At 45.4% G+C, this 16,115-nt stretch overlaps 1 protein-coding gene across 3 annotated transcripts in view; it reads right to left on the bottom strand.

Annotated features, from left to right (window-relative positions):
* Positions 1-16,115, bottom strand: part of il1rapl1a (interleukin 1 receptor accessory protein-like 1a) — a 237,149-nt gene that overhangs the window by 67,093 nt on the left and 153,941 nt on the right. For all 3 annotated transcript variants that reach the window (XM_089003081.1, XM_089003082.1, XM_089003083.1), the window contains exon 5: positions 13,575-13,728. In XM_089003081.1, the coding sequence (XP_088859207.1) occupies positions 13,575-13,728 (154 nt within the window). The remainder of the gene's footprint in view (positions 1-13,574; positions 13,729-16,115) is intronic.

Raw genomic sequence — 16,115 nt, 5'->3', positions numbered from 1 at the left:
ATATACGATTCAGACATGTTGACCTGTAGAGTTATAAAAAAAGAAAAACGACAAAAAAAAACAGATCTTACAGTTAGGAAGTTACTTGCTAACTTGCTAGAATAGCCTCATCAAAGAACTATTTTTTGTGTTACAATTAGACAAAAAAAGTAACTAAGTCAAAGATTCAGAAATTTAAAGTTATATTACTGAGTTATGAAAAAAAAGAAAAATATCAGTGAGACTTTACAATTGAATAAGGTCTGCAGTTTTGGTTCGTGTTCAGGCAATTCGCTATACAAACATATTTTAAACATCTTTTCTATTTGCTTACACGTGGTTTTATTTTGTCGGACTTCCTGTCATCGTGTCACGTTCTGTCCTCCTTCACATGACGTCACATCCCGTCCGTCCGTCCGTCTTTCGAAAAGCGCTCCCAACAAGCCCCTCCCACTTCCTCTTCCCTCGTGTCACATTTTGTGCCGTCCCAAAGATGAAAGAATCTTTTCGTTTTTACTTTTGATGAATAATGGCCCCAACAGTCAGCAACATGAAATGATTGATGCGGTTTCATTTCGGTTGGCGTTTAACTTGCACTGAGCTCGTTTTGCTTCCATGCCACTTTTTGCCATTTCCTCAAACCTTGTCCAGATAGATACATCTTCATCTACGGGCAAGAAAAGAAAAGCCACGGGAAAGCCAAGTATGCGCTTTATTCCCTGGCAGTTGTTACATGGGGATTTCAGAACTACAAGATCTCAAGCCTCCTAAAGTGCCACTTCATCCCACTCGGAATAAATCACGTTTCGCAGAGGATGTCGCTGGCAGACGCAAGCGCGCGGGCATCAAGTGCAATTTGGACTTAACCACCTGTTAACTTCAAAAGATTTCCACTCGGGGAAGAGAAAGAAGCAAGCGGCGAGGGTTTGACTCATAAGGGCCAGGTGAGTCTCCTGAAAAGAGGGCGGCGGGCAGGCAGGCAGGCAGGGGGCTTTCATGCAGGTCAATCCCATCCTAAACATACTTCAAAGTAACAGAGGGAGGATTGGGCAGACGTGGGAAGGAAGAGCCGAAGGAGGGAGACATTTGTTCCGCACCTTAGCTGACATGCTTGCTTGCGCCACAACAGAAGGTTGGCGCGCAAAAGAAATCAAGAACGAACCCCGCCCAAGCTGAGGTGGCACGTGGACGTTTACTCTTCAATCTTTCTGGATAGTAAATACGTACTATTATTTCTTGGGATACATTCATCGCATATTTCCATCCTCAAGAGAGAAAATGTTGAAAGGTACGCCCAGTGTACCAAACCACACTTATTGGGCTCATTCCAAATTTCAACAGTGTAACAAAAAGTATATATATATATATATATATATATATACACTGCACCGAATCGTGAACTTTTCTGGTTTCGACGTAACCAGAAAAAAAATTATTTATCCATCCATTTATGTGTGTATTTATTTACATATCCATTCATTAATAAATGTATTTATTTACGCATTTATTGTTATAGGTTTGTGTGTATTTATTTATTCATTAATTTGTTGATTGTTTCACTTTATTTATATATTTATGTCTAATTTTATCAATGCGTTTTTATGCATTTATTGATGTATTTATTCATCTATCCATTTCTTAATGTATTGATGAATGCATTTATTTATTTGTATATGTTTACGTGTTTAGGTATCTATTTGTGTATTTATTTATTTGTACTCTCACTGGAAACGCCATCATCAAGTGACAGCAAGCTGGGGGGTGAAGTGGGGCTCGGGGGGTTCCTTCACCCGGATAACCTCTCGTCTTTCCATATTTATGAACTGTTCGTGATAGATGAATCCATGATTGACGATTTCAAAGCATTTCCTGCTCCTGTTTTCAATTGTAAAATGTAGAAATAAGAAGACTATCTATTTGAAACTGTCATACCCACAATGCTTCTGTAGTGTGTGGTGGGGTTGGGGGGGGGGTGTTGACTAGCAACAAGTTGTAAACAATCTGACAAGAATCCTAAAGTCCCGAAAGACTGTGTGTCCGCAGCCTCGTTACGCCGATTCGCTAATAGTGTGTTAATTGGCCGCTAATCACGGAACACGTTCTCCCACAGAGACACTCCCCAGATGTCACGAGATGAAGGTGGGCGCCGAAGACATACGCTACTTGTTGTTCGTCGGCATCTGCTTCCTGGCGTTTAATGGCTTGGAGTGACAATTAAAGAGCACTTGAAGAGCCGATCTGTTTGTTCCATTCGGCGCCAAAATGTGAAACAAAAGCGTCCTCGTGACTGCTATTTTTCCACATATAGTAAGTAAAAGGAGTCAGGGGTCGTGCGTCACACAAGTCAAAGTGAACCTCAGTCACATCTCTGCAGTCTGTATTCCATTTCTTTTTATTTTTCTAATTACAAAAAGAAGACCAACCCCCAAATCCCCCCCCGCAAACCTCCAAGAGCCATATTGCCGGTTAGCGAGGTCAGCAAGAATCCATCAGGTGCGATGCAGGTAATCAGCGCATAGCCTGCTCCGGGTGCACCGGCGGTACCGACGGTCCGCGTGGTAATGGGATTCAAAACCGTGGCATAATACAGGCGGGGTGGGGGGGGGGTGGGGGGGGGCCTCGGAATGTTTGGATTCTGCAGAGGATGGCAATTCCCCGACAAGAGCATTTTCGGCGGTAATGAAACAAGATTTAAATATCGACCGCAGGGACTGCCGGTGGGAACAAAACGCCAAGGCAGTGAAAGAGAGAGAGGGGGAAAGAAGGTGTAACGACAATAAAAAAATCAAAGATTGAATTAAACAAGAATGCAGAAGGAGTGTTATTGCGCAATGAAATAGAAAGAGGTCAGTCACAAAAAAGCTGAAAAGCATGTCTGACACCTCCATCATGGCTTTTCTTTTTTTTGAAACACACGTGTGTGAACTCCAGGTCAGCTGGAGATGAGGGTGCCTTTCTTTGGCGGTTTCCTCATTTAAGCCCAATCTTTCTAATCCAATGTAAATAAACAACACCACAAGTACCAAGCTAGAGTCTCCAATATTGTTCTAATGACAATCTATTTGTGTTAGCGATGTATCATGACAGCCAGCGTAATGAGCCCGGGCGCCTTTCATGAGGCTTTTGTTTTGCGGCGTGCCCGGAGTTGCTTTTCGTGTCAAATGCGGGCCTCGGCTCAAAGCTCAAACCAAACAACGGTTCAACCCGTTGGGGTGCGGCAGATCCTGTGATCGGCTTACGGGGTCCATTGAAAAGGGCAAAGCGCACTTCCCTCGTACTTGGCCCTCTTTCAGATGAGGGCTGCGCATCCGCGCATACATTCTCAAGGTGTATTTAGGTCATTAGACGCAGGTGCGCTCAATCGTATGATTTCTGGCCTCTCAGCGTTCCCTTTCGATCTCATTCTGTCACCGTCGAGCGTGTTACAGTTATTGTCGGCCGTGCTGAACAAAGTCACGTCCGTGTTAGCACAGCTCGGCGTTGCGTTTGGACGTGTTTGCGTGGCTGTTTGTTTTGCACCCCTGCGCAGCCCTCGGGGGGGAGGGGGGCGGCGTACAGTTTGTGTGCATAAGTGCGTGCCAGGCGGACCGGCTGGAACAGCTGCAAAGAAAGACAAAAAAGAAAAGGGAAAAGAAGGCATGGGCTCCGTGACAGCCGTTCCCCCCAAAAGCCACATTGTCACGTTGGGCTCGCAGGTGCCATTCTCACGCAGGCACACGCCTGTCTCCCTTTAGCCGGCCGGGGAGTTGTCGAAAAACAAATGGCAAACGCTACTTGGCATCCTATGGCTTCACTTTCTTAGTCTGACTAATAAAGGCAAATCCAAATATACAGTAAAGTCTCGTTATATCGATATTGGTTATATCGATAGTACTGCTTATTACGATACTATTTCTATGAACGCAAGGAGAAAATTTACATGCCGCAGGATCGGATATATCGATAGTCCGGTTATATCGATATTTTTTCCCACTCCCAAGAATATCGATATAACGAGACTTTACTGTATATATATATATATATATATATATATATATATATATATATATTAGTCATAAATGTAAAATATTGATAACGAACATTTCATACTCTGGGCAACTCACTTTTCTTAAAAGCACTTTAAATTATTTTTATGAAAAAAATGTTGGGGTTAATTTTAGTTTAAATTTTGTTTATTAGTTTTCATAACTGATAATTTTGGTCAGAAAGCCCTTGTTTTTATTTTTTAGCGTGGATCCAATATTTCAATGCAATTCTCTTTCAGTGACCTGTGTGACTAACTCCGCCGAGAAACAGGATTTTGGCTTTGCTCTTGAACTGTTTTTGTGTTTTGTTTTTTTTTTCATGTAGGACTTCCTTCCTGGCGATTTTGTGGTTGACACGGTTTTTCCTGGGAATCGACATGACTTGGAGGTTCCGAATGGCAAACAATGACCTGATTTGAGCAAGGATGAATGAAGACGTTGTTTGGCAGCGCACTCGGTCGCCGCTGTGCTTTCATTTGATTCTTCCACATTTGCCCACACGCGACGCGCTTGTTAGATGGGAACCACCGCCTAAAGGTCCTTCAAGATCCCGTGAGGGATCTGCGTGCATCGAAAAGACTTGGGCGCTGACATGTCTGGGGTGTACATTTGGAGAGGCGTGCTCAAACGAGCCCAGATCCACTCATGCGCTCCTATTGCAACCTTTAATTAATTGAGCCCATTAAAAGCTGAGCGCGTAACGTGCGACACTATCCTCTGTGGCTGTTAATGAGCACCTTCATATAGTTTAATTGATATTTCCAAAGCGCTGTTTGTTCTTCAGGACTCGCATTAACGACACAGTCATTTCAGTTCACTCCAGCCTTTTGGAGAGAAAAAAGGGAAGGGACATGTCCGTCGTCGCGCCGCTGCGATGACAACGGAACCGTGAGCACATCTCTTCCGTGAGGACAAAAAAAAAAAAAAACCTGCAGGTGGAAGGAGCGAACAAAGACAAGGAGAATAAGAAGAGGGAGGTTGTCGGCGGCGTGTGTAACAAGCCAATTAACGGCGCTGTAAGCAGATCTCGGAGACGCAAAGGCCGTAGCGGCGTAGCGGCTTAGCCCCGTTCCGTGTCAAAATGGCCGACGTGGATTTGGACTTCATTAGACAAAAGAAAAATGAGCAAAGATATGTCGACAATCACTGTAGGAACATGAAGGTTATGGTGTGACTGGCAATCCGTGGATGGCTGACCTCTGACCCAAAAATGTGTCCACTCCAGTGGCGGAACAAAGCGCTAACATGGGCAAAAGGCAAATGCTGCCCCTTGTGGCAGGGAAAAAAAAAACATTGCCAGAGGTCTGGCCAGGGCTTTATCGGAACCCCCCCCAAATAAAAAACAAAACCCGAACGCAATTTGCCATTCCCGAATAAATCCGGGAATGGCACGAATGAGTTGATTTTCATCCCATTCCCAAATAAATCCAGGAATGGCATGAATGAGGTCATCTTCACTTAACTACTTTTTTAAACACAATTTTTTCCCCCAAAATGTAACAATTTTCGAAATTTGGGCGGCTTCAGTCAATTACTCATATGCTAATTTGCTCTTCCTGTTTGAGCCTTTAGATGGCAGCACTTAGCACACACAGGTAAGCACTCCAAAGCCCAATGAAGCTGGAATAAAGCGCTAACATGGAAAAAAGGGAAATGCTGCCCCCTTTGTGGAAGGGGAAAACATTACCAGAGGCCATGGCCAGCGCTTTATCGGCACCCGAGCAAGGCAAAACAAAACCTGAACAAATTCGGGCATGGCGTTCGATGTCATATTTTCAATTCACGAATAAAATCATGAATGGCAGTGAATGAGTTTCTGTGCCCAAAAAAGGTCCGTCATTGACAGTCATTGAACCATTGTGGGTTTGTGTACTGGATCCAGTTCCATCCGGTGCGGATGTGGCACCAATCCGGACTGAATCCGATTGTGTTTCACGTGTCAGCTGGATTGTTTTCTGGGCGCTCTAGAAGCATCTCCAGCTTCAGAGCGCTTGGCTTCCTGCTTTATCCCATTCCGTGAAGCCTTTCACAAATGAAGCGCCATCGCCTTCCTTTCAAATGAAACCGAGAAGAAAATAAACTTCTTTCAATCAGGCCCTTATTTGATGTTATATCTTCCGGCAGTTAAAATGAAGAAGTGAAGTCTTTTTTTCAAGCTTTTTTTCAAGCTTTCATGTGATATTTGCAACTCCTGAAAGGCTGCGGTTTTCATTCCTGATCTAATTGGAGTCACGAACGGAAGCTAATTAGTTAACCTCCGCAGCATTCGACACCTGCTCCAAATTAGCAGGTCTCAAGATGTCACAATTAAAGAAAAGAGACAAAAAAAAACAACAAACAAACGTGTGGAGACCAAATGTGTGTATTCAATGTTGATGTAGTCCCAAAACTCAATCTTCTGGGGGTTCTGTAAGATGAGTGAAAATGACAAAAGCCCTGGCACTGGAGCGGACACATTTTTGCACATCGTCTGGCAGTCAATGAGTTAAAGGCTTTCTGGTCATAATTCTGATTCTAAAAGGAAGCTGACGCGGCATGTGACGGACGATACACATTTTGCATATGACCTTGAAGAATAAAAAGAAGGACTATTAGACATTGTCTTAGTCCACACACAAAATATCAAACCTTTTCCAAGATGACGCCTCAAAGAGCAACAATGTCGCAAAGGACCATGTGGCGACCTAAGTTATTATTATTATTATTATTATTTTTCAAATTAAGGCCCGAGGGGTCATAATTTACAAAGGACGAAAGGTGAATATTTCGATGATGCTTTAGAACAGAGGTCCCCAACCCCGGGCCGCGGACCGGTACCGGTCCGTGGGTCATTTGGTACCGGGCCGCACAGAAAGAATATATAATTAGCATCATTTCACTTTGATTTATCATCTGAGTCCGAACGATGTTTTATTTTGAAAAATGACATCCATTTATGACTTACTCTTGACGCATGTCAAAAGGCTTGTCTAGGTCACGTGATACATACCGCTAAAATTAGCCCACCGTCAGCTGGCAAATGGAGTAAAAAAAACAAACGTTGTATTTATCCGCCGGTCCGTGAAAATATTGTCTGACATGAAACGGGTCCATGGCGCAAAAAAGGTTGGGGACCACTGCTTTAGAACAACCTGAGGTTGCAGGTCGCCAAGTCGAGACACACTTTTCATCCACTCAACCTTTTATTTAGAATCACGTTGCTTCTTTCCTGCATTTGGTCCCATATAAGGGACACTAGCCGTCGCCGTGACCTTCCATGATAACGGCAACACGGGGATGGCTGCTCTGTGCATATTTAGCACGGAAACATCTCAAATGTAATCTCTGGCCCGAGAGCGAATATGTGATTGCGCCCATTTCGGCTTGAGGCGTTTACGGTGCCCAAAATGACCTTCAGGCCAAGTGGGAAATGATGTCCCGGAGAGCTCCCCACGGAACATTCTTGGCATTGGGGGGGGGTCTGTGTATCTTAATTGAACCGCACGGCCTTGAAAGAAAAAAAAATGGAGGAAGAAGAAGAAAAAAAAAGACTTCAGAAGACAGAATTGTGATGTTAATTTTTATCCGCACTCCAGCAGCGACTCTCGGGTGCTTGATAATGATTCTAAGCGGGGAAAGAGAGGGCGGCCGCGTGGGCGGAGCAGGGGAGGTCAGTCGAGATTAATTGCGGGGGGGCGGGGGCTGTACATTTCATTCGTCACATGCAGATTGATGTCAGTTTTAATTGAATTAAAACAATGTGAGCTCAGAGCCGAGGAGGACAGCCGTGGACTCTGATGGAGTGAGTCGGCCAACACTTTAGACAAAAAGGGGCGGGGAGGACACGCAAGTACGCAAAGATTGGCTTGGGGGGGCTTGTGGGGGTGGGCCAAGAGCCCGCAGTGACCCCAAACTAATGAGCCGTCGTACTCCGACATGTACGGCGAAGGGGGAAAAACCCACCGATGATCCGTTATCGTCAATGTCACGCATCAACAAATTGATCAATAACTAGTTTTCAAATCTGATGTTAAAACATAATGACTGTAATCGTGGTTTACATTTTGCTTCGGACTTTCGCAAGCATCATGGAATTTCACAACTTCGCGTGCCGAATAAAATGATGCAGTGGGCCAGATTTGGCCCCCGGGCTTTGACTTTGTCACCGAACGCCATGACGGAGATGCCATACAGTTGCCGATTGGTATTTGTGTTCGAAATGACACGTGCACTATTTTCGGGGGAAAATTGTTGTCATAGTCGACCTTTACTTTTGACTTCTTGTTAAGCGGGCGTCTTATTTTGAAGGAAATTGGAAGAAGTTATAAGACAAAAACACAAGTGTCACTGTCAAAGTCGGCTTTCTTGTCAAATATGCTCATATGCGTGACATACAGCACAGATGAAATGACTGTCCTCTGGGAGCCAGCGCTCAAGGCACTTAGCATGCGGCTAAAAAAGACAGCCAATTGACAACAGTGAGGTAGTGTCATGTGTAAAGCGATGTCGTATCGTCATGCGAAAACAAAAACGGTTGAGGTGAGGTCGTGCAGAAAAAAAAAAGGAAAAAATAGAGTTCAGGATGATAGTACAGCGTGTACTCAGAGTTGGGTGAGTGTGGCAGTGGAAAGGGGCAGGGGGCGGGGCCGGGGGGGGAGTTGAGTCTCCTGACTGCAGAAACTGTGAAACACGTGACATTTTTCACGCTCCCTCCGACATCCAGAAACATGATTCGTGGCTTCATAAAAGCCCATTGGCCTGCATAGAAATGTTGTTCATCATCATTATTATTTTTGTTATTATTATCATAACAATATCATCGTACACAACTTACTGTAGTAATGGAATGTATAATATGTCAAGTGCGATGGTACCATCCTTTGGCCCGCGGGTACGTTCGACCTCGTGTCGCATCTCCACAGAGTTGGAAAAGATTTCTCTCAAGAGCAAAGCCATCTGGCGTCCCTCACGCCGCATGGCTTCTCTCGCATCTTGCCCGCCGCTCTCATATAACTGCTCACCACTTGCTCTCTATCCATCCATCCATCCATCCACTATCCGGCCAGCGGATCAGCCTTTGCTAACACATATGAGATTGCCAAAGGTTATTCATGCACGTGCACACGGGCCGTAATGTTTTATAAGGTGGTATGGCGCCATCTCGCTTTTAAAGGTGACCCGATAGCGGCCTTTCGCAGCAACCGAGCAACGTCCTGGGTCACCTCCGCGCACGCGTGCACACCAAACGCACGCGGACGCAACCGCCTCAAATTCAAATGTCAGCTAATCTCATGGAACTTCAGCTCGGTGAGCAATAGAACCACGGAAAGGTAGCGGTGATGGCAAAGATGAAATGGGGCGAGACAGAAATGGAAACTATTCGGGCAAAGGAAAGTCACTTGAATTAATCATGATAGCTTGATGATCATTATGATGAGCAATTCAAGCAAACCCGTAGAAAGTTTAGCAAAAGAAGAAATGATGTCAATTATGTATCGTATATCACTCACGCAGACACACACACACACACACGCATACATATCCAGGCAACATCAGAGTTACGACCACCCGTACTTACGACCACGACTGCCAGACCCTTTTTTTTTATTCTACGGTTGCAGCCCAGCAGCGCTGTTGAGATCTGCAGCGTGTTTGCGATGCATTTAGTCGAATAAAGACTCGAGATGGCCCTTCTTGTTTCGATTGAACAAGTAGGATGTTTATTTGCTTTAGCACAGAGAGCAACCGCTTCTCTCAGCATATACATATACATATACATATATATATTATTATTTTTTTGACCAAGGCCTGTTGTCAAGAATCAACATGACTTTTAGCGGTTGGCTTCTTACTCTTTACGCTGCGGCGGTTTGAGTGTTTACACGACAAATGCAAAGTAATAAAACACCTGCAGCCGCCTCTTCGCTCTCCCGATATTTCTATGTATGGATTCCAAATGCATTACGCTACCCCCGTCGCTCACTATGCGAGGCACAAGATCCTCCACCCGCCCGATTTGGTTTTGCCCCACGCCGCTGCAATCCGCCTTGCCAAACGTCTCCATTTACCTGGGCTGTAACCTCAATCAGCGCTTTCGCAGCCCGTGGCGAACGCGCCGCGCGCAGGTGTTGGCGTAGCGAGTGTATGCCGAGAAAGCCGAATGGAGTGAAGGAGCTCGGATAGAACGGGGGGGACGGCGAGGGGAGGTGAGGCCTGAGGCATCCGTCAAAGCAAACGACTCCATTACACTAAGTCCGACGCAGGCAAACGATAATGCGCACTGTGATCAACACTCGGATAATAGTGTGTTTATAGTCGTCAACACACGCTTTCTGCCGCAAAACACCAGCTTGGAATAGCGATGAGACGTACGATTGCCAAACGTGTCCTTGTTTTCTGCCGCCTTTCTATCGCTCCTCTACTTTTGGGTTATCAGTCACTAGTTCTCTTCATATTTTCATGCAGGGGGAGATGCAGACATCAGCGGAGTCCATGTTGCTGTTTGTTTTATCAGAATTGTAGTCATGGTGACACCGCGGAGGACTGAGCTAAAAAAAACATAGCCATTGAACATTGATTCACTTGCATATATAGGGGATGTTATTTTTGTCTTTTTTTATCATATGATCAGTATTGCTAGTCAGCCATTTTGGAGTTTGAATGGCGTTTGTTTGCTTTGTATCAATTATAGAAATATCGCTACACGGGCCAAGACATTAGCTCATCAATCTGTTCAAATAATTGTTGATTTGTCTTCCATGTTATGATACTTTTGTGTACATTTGGAGGTTGATTTTCACTGATTTTTCCTTCTACAAATCTAGATCACTTGCCTTAAATCCAGCATGGACACAACATGTCACAACAATCTGGTCCGCGGCAAAAAATGACTTTGACACCATTGATTTCGATGCACCAAATTGAGGTGCCGACTGAGTAGAAGAGGCACACATTCACTTTGGTGCTTTCTGGGTTCGACTTTTGGCGGTGTTGAGATCCGTTCCCGCATGGGTGTTTAAATGTAGAGGTTCCACAGAATTATCAACGCACTCCATTAGCGCAGTTTGCCACATACGCTAAGAAGACGTGAAATGAGGCAACGTGAAACAAGTCAAAGGCGACTCCGTTTCTTTTACATTTCCATTAACCCGAGGAGCACGAGCGCGAGATTCAGGGTCACGTGGATCTGAACGAGCCTGCGTCTGTACCCACCGTTAACCTCGATTACGAGCCTGACCTGGACTCAGATGATGGCTGCGCTAACGCTTCTCATGTTGGGGCAGTTGCGCACCGTTGTTGCGGTGAAGCAAAGAGTTAAGGCATAGACAAGCGGCGGCGGCTCTCGGTTTGGAATCTCTTAAATTTAACAACCTCTTTCAGCATTTCCGAAAGAGAACCCCCGCCTCCCCCCATTTGGACTTTATTATTTGGGCGAGGTTGGTTATTTACAGCATAGGATGAAATGTGCGTCACTGATGATTGTTCAAAGTGATTTTGGTGCAGTCATCGGGAGAAATATGTCCGTGAAATACGTTGTGAAAAAAGATGCCATACAATTGACAGTTAAAAACGCCCCCAATGAGTGACTTGACATAAGACGTCAATTTAGCTTACAAAATCTTAGTTTCAAGGAGCGTAGTGGAGAGGACCCATAAGCCTCAGCAAAGGAACATTAATTATGTAGAATAGAATGTGTCAAAAGTCAGGCCAAATGCGGCCCGTGGTCAATTTTCATCTGGCCCGCATAAAATCAATAATGTCTGGCCTGCATGTAGAATTAATACATTGGGCAGTAGCGCTGTTACCTGCGTGTGCTAAGTGCTTCCATCTAGAGGCTCAAAAGGGAATAGCAAATTAGTAAATGAGAAATTGACTGAATGAGACCCCAAATTTTGAAAATGACATTTTCTAAACTTTTTTTTCATTCAAAAATGGCGATAACAAAAGAACAATTACTTCTGATCAACTGTTTCCAAACAAATGTTTGTGAGAAAATCCCATAGACAATTGACATTCCATCATATTGTCAAACAAACAGTTGTGTTTTAGTGAGAAAGGGGGAAAAACACACCATCCAAAGACTTGGTTTTCGACATGCTGAATAATTAATAACCCAGAGTGAGTGACTGAGTTGCTTTTGTCAGAGATGCATACTTTGGCGGTAATTATTTCTTGTGCTGCGACAAAAGAAGCAATAATGGGATCCTCGCATCAACCCGGCGCTGCATTCAAGCACGAGGGTGTCACGTGTAATTACCTGCCCTAATTTGATGACTTATTACTTATCTTGTGCGCTTCAAGGTGTGCAGACGGGCACCGAGGCGTGATGCATGAAACGAGGGGATGGGATATTAAAAAACAACGGGCGCTTGAATTCAATGGCTTGGGTTCTGGATAATTTGTTGCTTTTAATAGAATAAAGGGAGCATGGAGGGGGGGGGGGGGAATAGATGCGCGTTTCCAAACGGAGCAGGTCCGAATATTTTTATGGCATGAAATATGGGCGTTAACGCCTGTATCATTTTTTCCCCCAAAATTCAACGTCAGCATGCAGACCGACCCTCGAATGAAAAGAAAACTGCTTAATCTTTGGCTGACCTCCTTCGATGGTCTCATACAGAATCATTAAATTGAATGATGGCGTATATTTATAGCGGAATAAAGATTTTATGATAGCCAACAGTGATGAACGGACGTGGACGTCAGGCTCACTTGAGGGGGGAGCGAGCCACGTTCATTAAACAGACGAGTAACAAAGAGTTGGCTTGCTTACGTCAACACTGGATTCTTGATCCTTGAAGTACACACTGGATTAAACCTGGAACTTCATAAATCGATAAGCTGACCATTTTCGTGAGCGCTCTCCCCTGAAGAAACAGCCGATCTGTAGCAACCTGTTGATGATGCTCTCAGCTCAACTGTGAGAACGTCCCCCGTTTGAAGTCTCACGATGGAAGCGGACTCAATGGCAAAAGCGTTGCCTTGGTTTCGTGATGTGGAAATGTGAACAGCAAATTGTGTGTTCTACATACTTGGCAATAAAGATGATTCTGATTCTGATTCTGATTCTGAAATTTGCAGTTGGACTGCTCTATTTAATAGACGACAGGTGGTTGCACAAAAAACTTCAACTCAATACTCTGCGGGTCCTGGAATTTGAGTGACAATGACAAAAACCCTGGCGCTGGAGTGGACACCTTTTTGCACATGGTCCAGCTGGGAATGAGTGAAGAAATTCCGACCGCGGGAAAGAGAGCGACAGCACTCCGGCAACACACGGACGGGTGCAATGAATCCTCTCACCTTGGCCTTTGCTCCCGGCGCTCTACACCTGAGCGTACTTGAGCGCGTGTGCGTTTACCTTCGTACGTTAAGCACAGCATTCGACTGCCAATAGACTGAGTGGAAAAGGAATGGGAAAGGCGCTGGCCGAGCCTCCCGAAGCAATTAGCGCAGCAGCGGGATATGGCAGCAGTGCTCAGCGGTGTACGTGTTGTGTGTTTGCTCTCAATTCATTGGCTGAAGCGCAAAGGACTGACGGCGATTCATCCCCAACCTCCGAGCCCAGACGCGCCTTTTCGCAACTCTTACCGGTCACGGCCAGTTCTGTGGTCCTCCTGACCACAAAGCCGGCAAACTGGACTTCGCAGGTGTAATTTCCAATGTCGTCTTCCTTCACCTCCTGGAAGGTCAGGATGTCTCTCTTGTGGATGACGCTGGCACGCCACTGCTTGGGATGACATTCCTGCGAATGACAGCAATTCTTAGCGTGATCACTCCTACGCCTTTCTGTGACGGTTCTCCGTATTTCTGGTATAAGCTACTGATGACAGCCGGTGGCAATCTGACACCAGCGCTCACTTTACTTCACTCTGAGAACATCTTTTTGAAGCATTGCAAGGGTGCGAATATCCTTCATCCGGTCATCTTGGTTTCCACCACGTAGAGGATGAGGAGATTTCAAAATCAATCATTCAGTCCCTCAGACATATTTCGATGTCCTCGTGAGTTAAAAAAGGGTCTGCTACTGAATGAGATTCATTCATTAATGTCGCAAAAATTGATTGTGCTCATTTTTAGGAAGTTGTGCAAAATATACAGAAATATTTATCATAACTATTGGAGATCCCACCATCCATTTTCTAAGCCGTTTATCCTCATGAGCGTCGCGGGTGTCCTGGAGCCTTTCCTATATTTTTGTTTTTCTACTTCTTCCTTTCCTTTTCTCTTACTTTCATCACTTTGCTGCTGTGAAATGCAAATGTCTCCACTGGTAGACTAATAAAGGCTAATCCAATCCAATCCCGGCTGTCTACGGGCAGTCGGCGGGGGACAACTTTAACTGGTTGCTAGCCAATCACGAGACTCATCGAGACTAGACCGTTCCATTAAACTGACAAACATGTTTTTAGAACGTACAATGAAACCCAAGTACCCGCAGAAAACCCACATGGAATCAAACCCCGCACCTCCGTATTGCGAAGATGCTAACCACGCAACCAGTGCAGAGGTCGTGAGTCCAGCCTTCCCGTGTGGAGTTTGCATGTTCTCCCTGGGTCCACGTGGGTTTTCTCCGGGTTCTCCGTTTTCCTCCCACATTCCAAAAAACGTGTGGCAGGCTGATTGAACACTCAAAGGTGTGAGTGCGAGAGCAAATGGTTGTTTGTTTCGATGTGCCCTTTGATTGGCTGGCATTGTACCGAATGTCGTGTGGGCTTTCCAGAAATTTCCAGTTGGATGAATTCTTCAAGCACGATGTGCGTTCGGAACTATCCTTTAGGAGCAACGCAACTGGCGAAGGAGCACAAAGGCTTTTTGTGTGTCTGCGTTTCTATGGGACGGGGACAAGATCTCGGGATCTCGTCTCCGTGCCAGGACGCGGATGGCTGTGTGGATTCCATTTCTCCATTGCTGCCGGCATTCTTGGAATTCAATCACGGTGGCCCCACGGTGGTCCAAATAACTCCAGTTTCCAGCGCCGACTGTCATTACCTGCAAGGTAATTGAATTCTGGAAAAACCTAGAGGTCGTGGCCGTCCTGCTAATCTACTGCCGATCTGCTTGTGATTAGTCTGGCCTGAACCCTTCGCCGAAGGTGATTCGCGCCGTCCGCAAGAATTGCCAAACCAGTGGGAGGCGAGCAGGCAGGAAAGGAGCAGGCTGGTACTTCTTTGTAGGGACGACGACGACGACGACGCCCACTTGTTCCGGGCGACATGACATCATTTCCCCCTACTTTGCGTTCTTTCCATCTTTGACTCCCTTGGAAACGCACCGTGACACCGTGACACCGTGACACATGATCCATGGCGCTGATTTGCATCCAGTCATAATCTGCTTAACTGATCTGGAAAGTCAATTTAAAGAACGTCTTTCAAAGACAAATTGAATGAGACCAAAGCAATGAATCTTTCCGAAATGTTTCTCAAGTGTATAAACAGACTCCTCTTCTGTGTTTCTCACACCGCACTGCTGGATTGGCCTTTGGGTGAGACATTCTCATGCATATTTGAAACAACTTCCAAAAGGTCCCACGGGCGGTAAGAACATCCTTGACGTGCTTTCTTTGCCCGAAATACCCAAAGGATGAAGAATTACAGGTCATACTCAACCCGAATTTTCAACTGGGGGGCCTGTTTTTGGGGGGTCGCCTCGGTCTCAGGCAAGCAAGCAAACTGTATGGAGCTGCCCTGATATGGCCGGGCCAATAAACAAATATGCTTTTTGTTATATAATGATGACCTGGCTGAATCGTACGCCTCGGGCTTCAGCGGCTTGGGAGAGGATATCGCGGAGCGTGTATCTTTGTGTGTATGTGGCCATAAAAACATCGAAGCGGGCGTACACTGCATTGTGTCTAAATGTAAATACAGTATGGCCCCACCACCACTATTGCTGTTGTTTTGTGGATTTCACATCCACTGCTTAGCAAAAGCTAATCATGTTCGCTAATGCTAATCTGAGGGTCCAACAGAACATATTGCAGCTATGCTTACCCTGTATGATTGGCATGATATTATGGCATCGCACCCGTAGGGAATGTGGGTTGATCCGAACCTGTCGTGGTTGGATAAACCCAGCGTGGGGGAGGGGGGGTATGCAAATGAGCACCCCCGTTAGCCACCACGCCGT

The sequence above is a fragment of the Hippocampus bargibanti genome, linkage group LG08 (assembly GCF_051943395.1).
Source record: "Hippocampus bargibanti isolate YZ-2025 linkage group LG08, ASM5194339v1, whole genome shotgun sequence".
Classification (NCBI taxonomy): domain Eukaryota; kingdom Metazoa; phylum Chordata; class Actinopteri; order Syngnathiformes; family Syngnathidae; genus Hippocampus; species Hippocampus bargibanti.
Note: the sequence above shows the minus strand (reverse complement) of the source record. Positions and strands in the feature narration are given on the sequence as shown.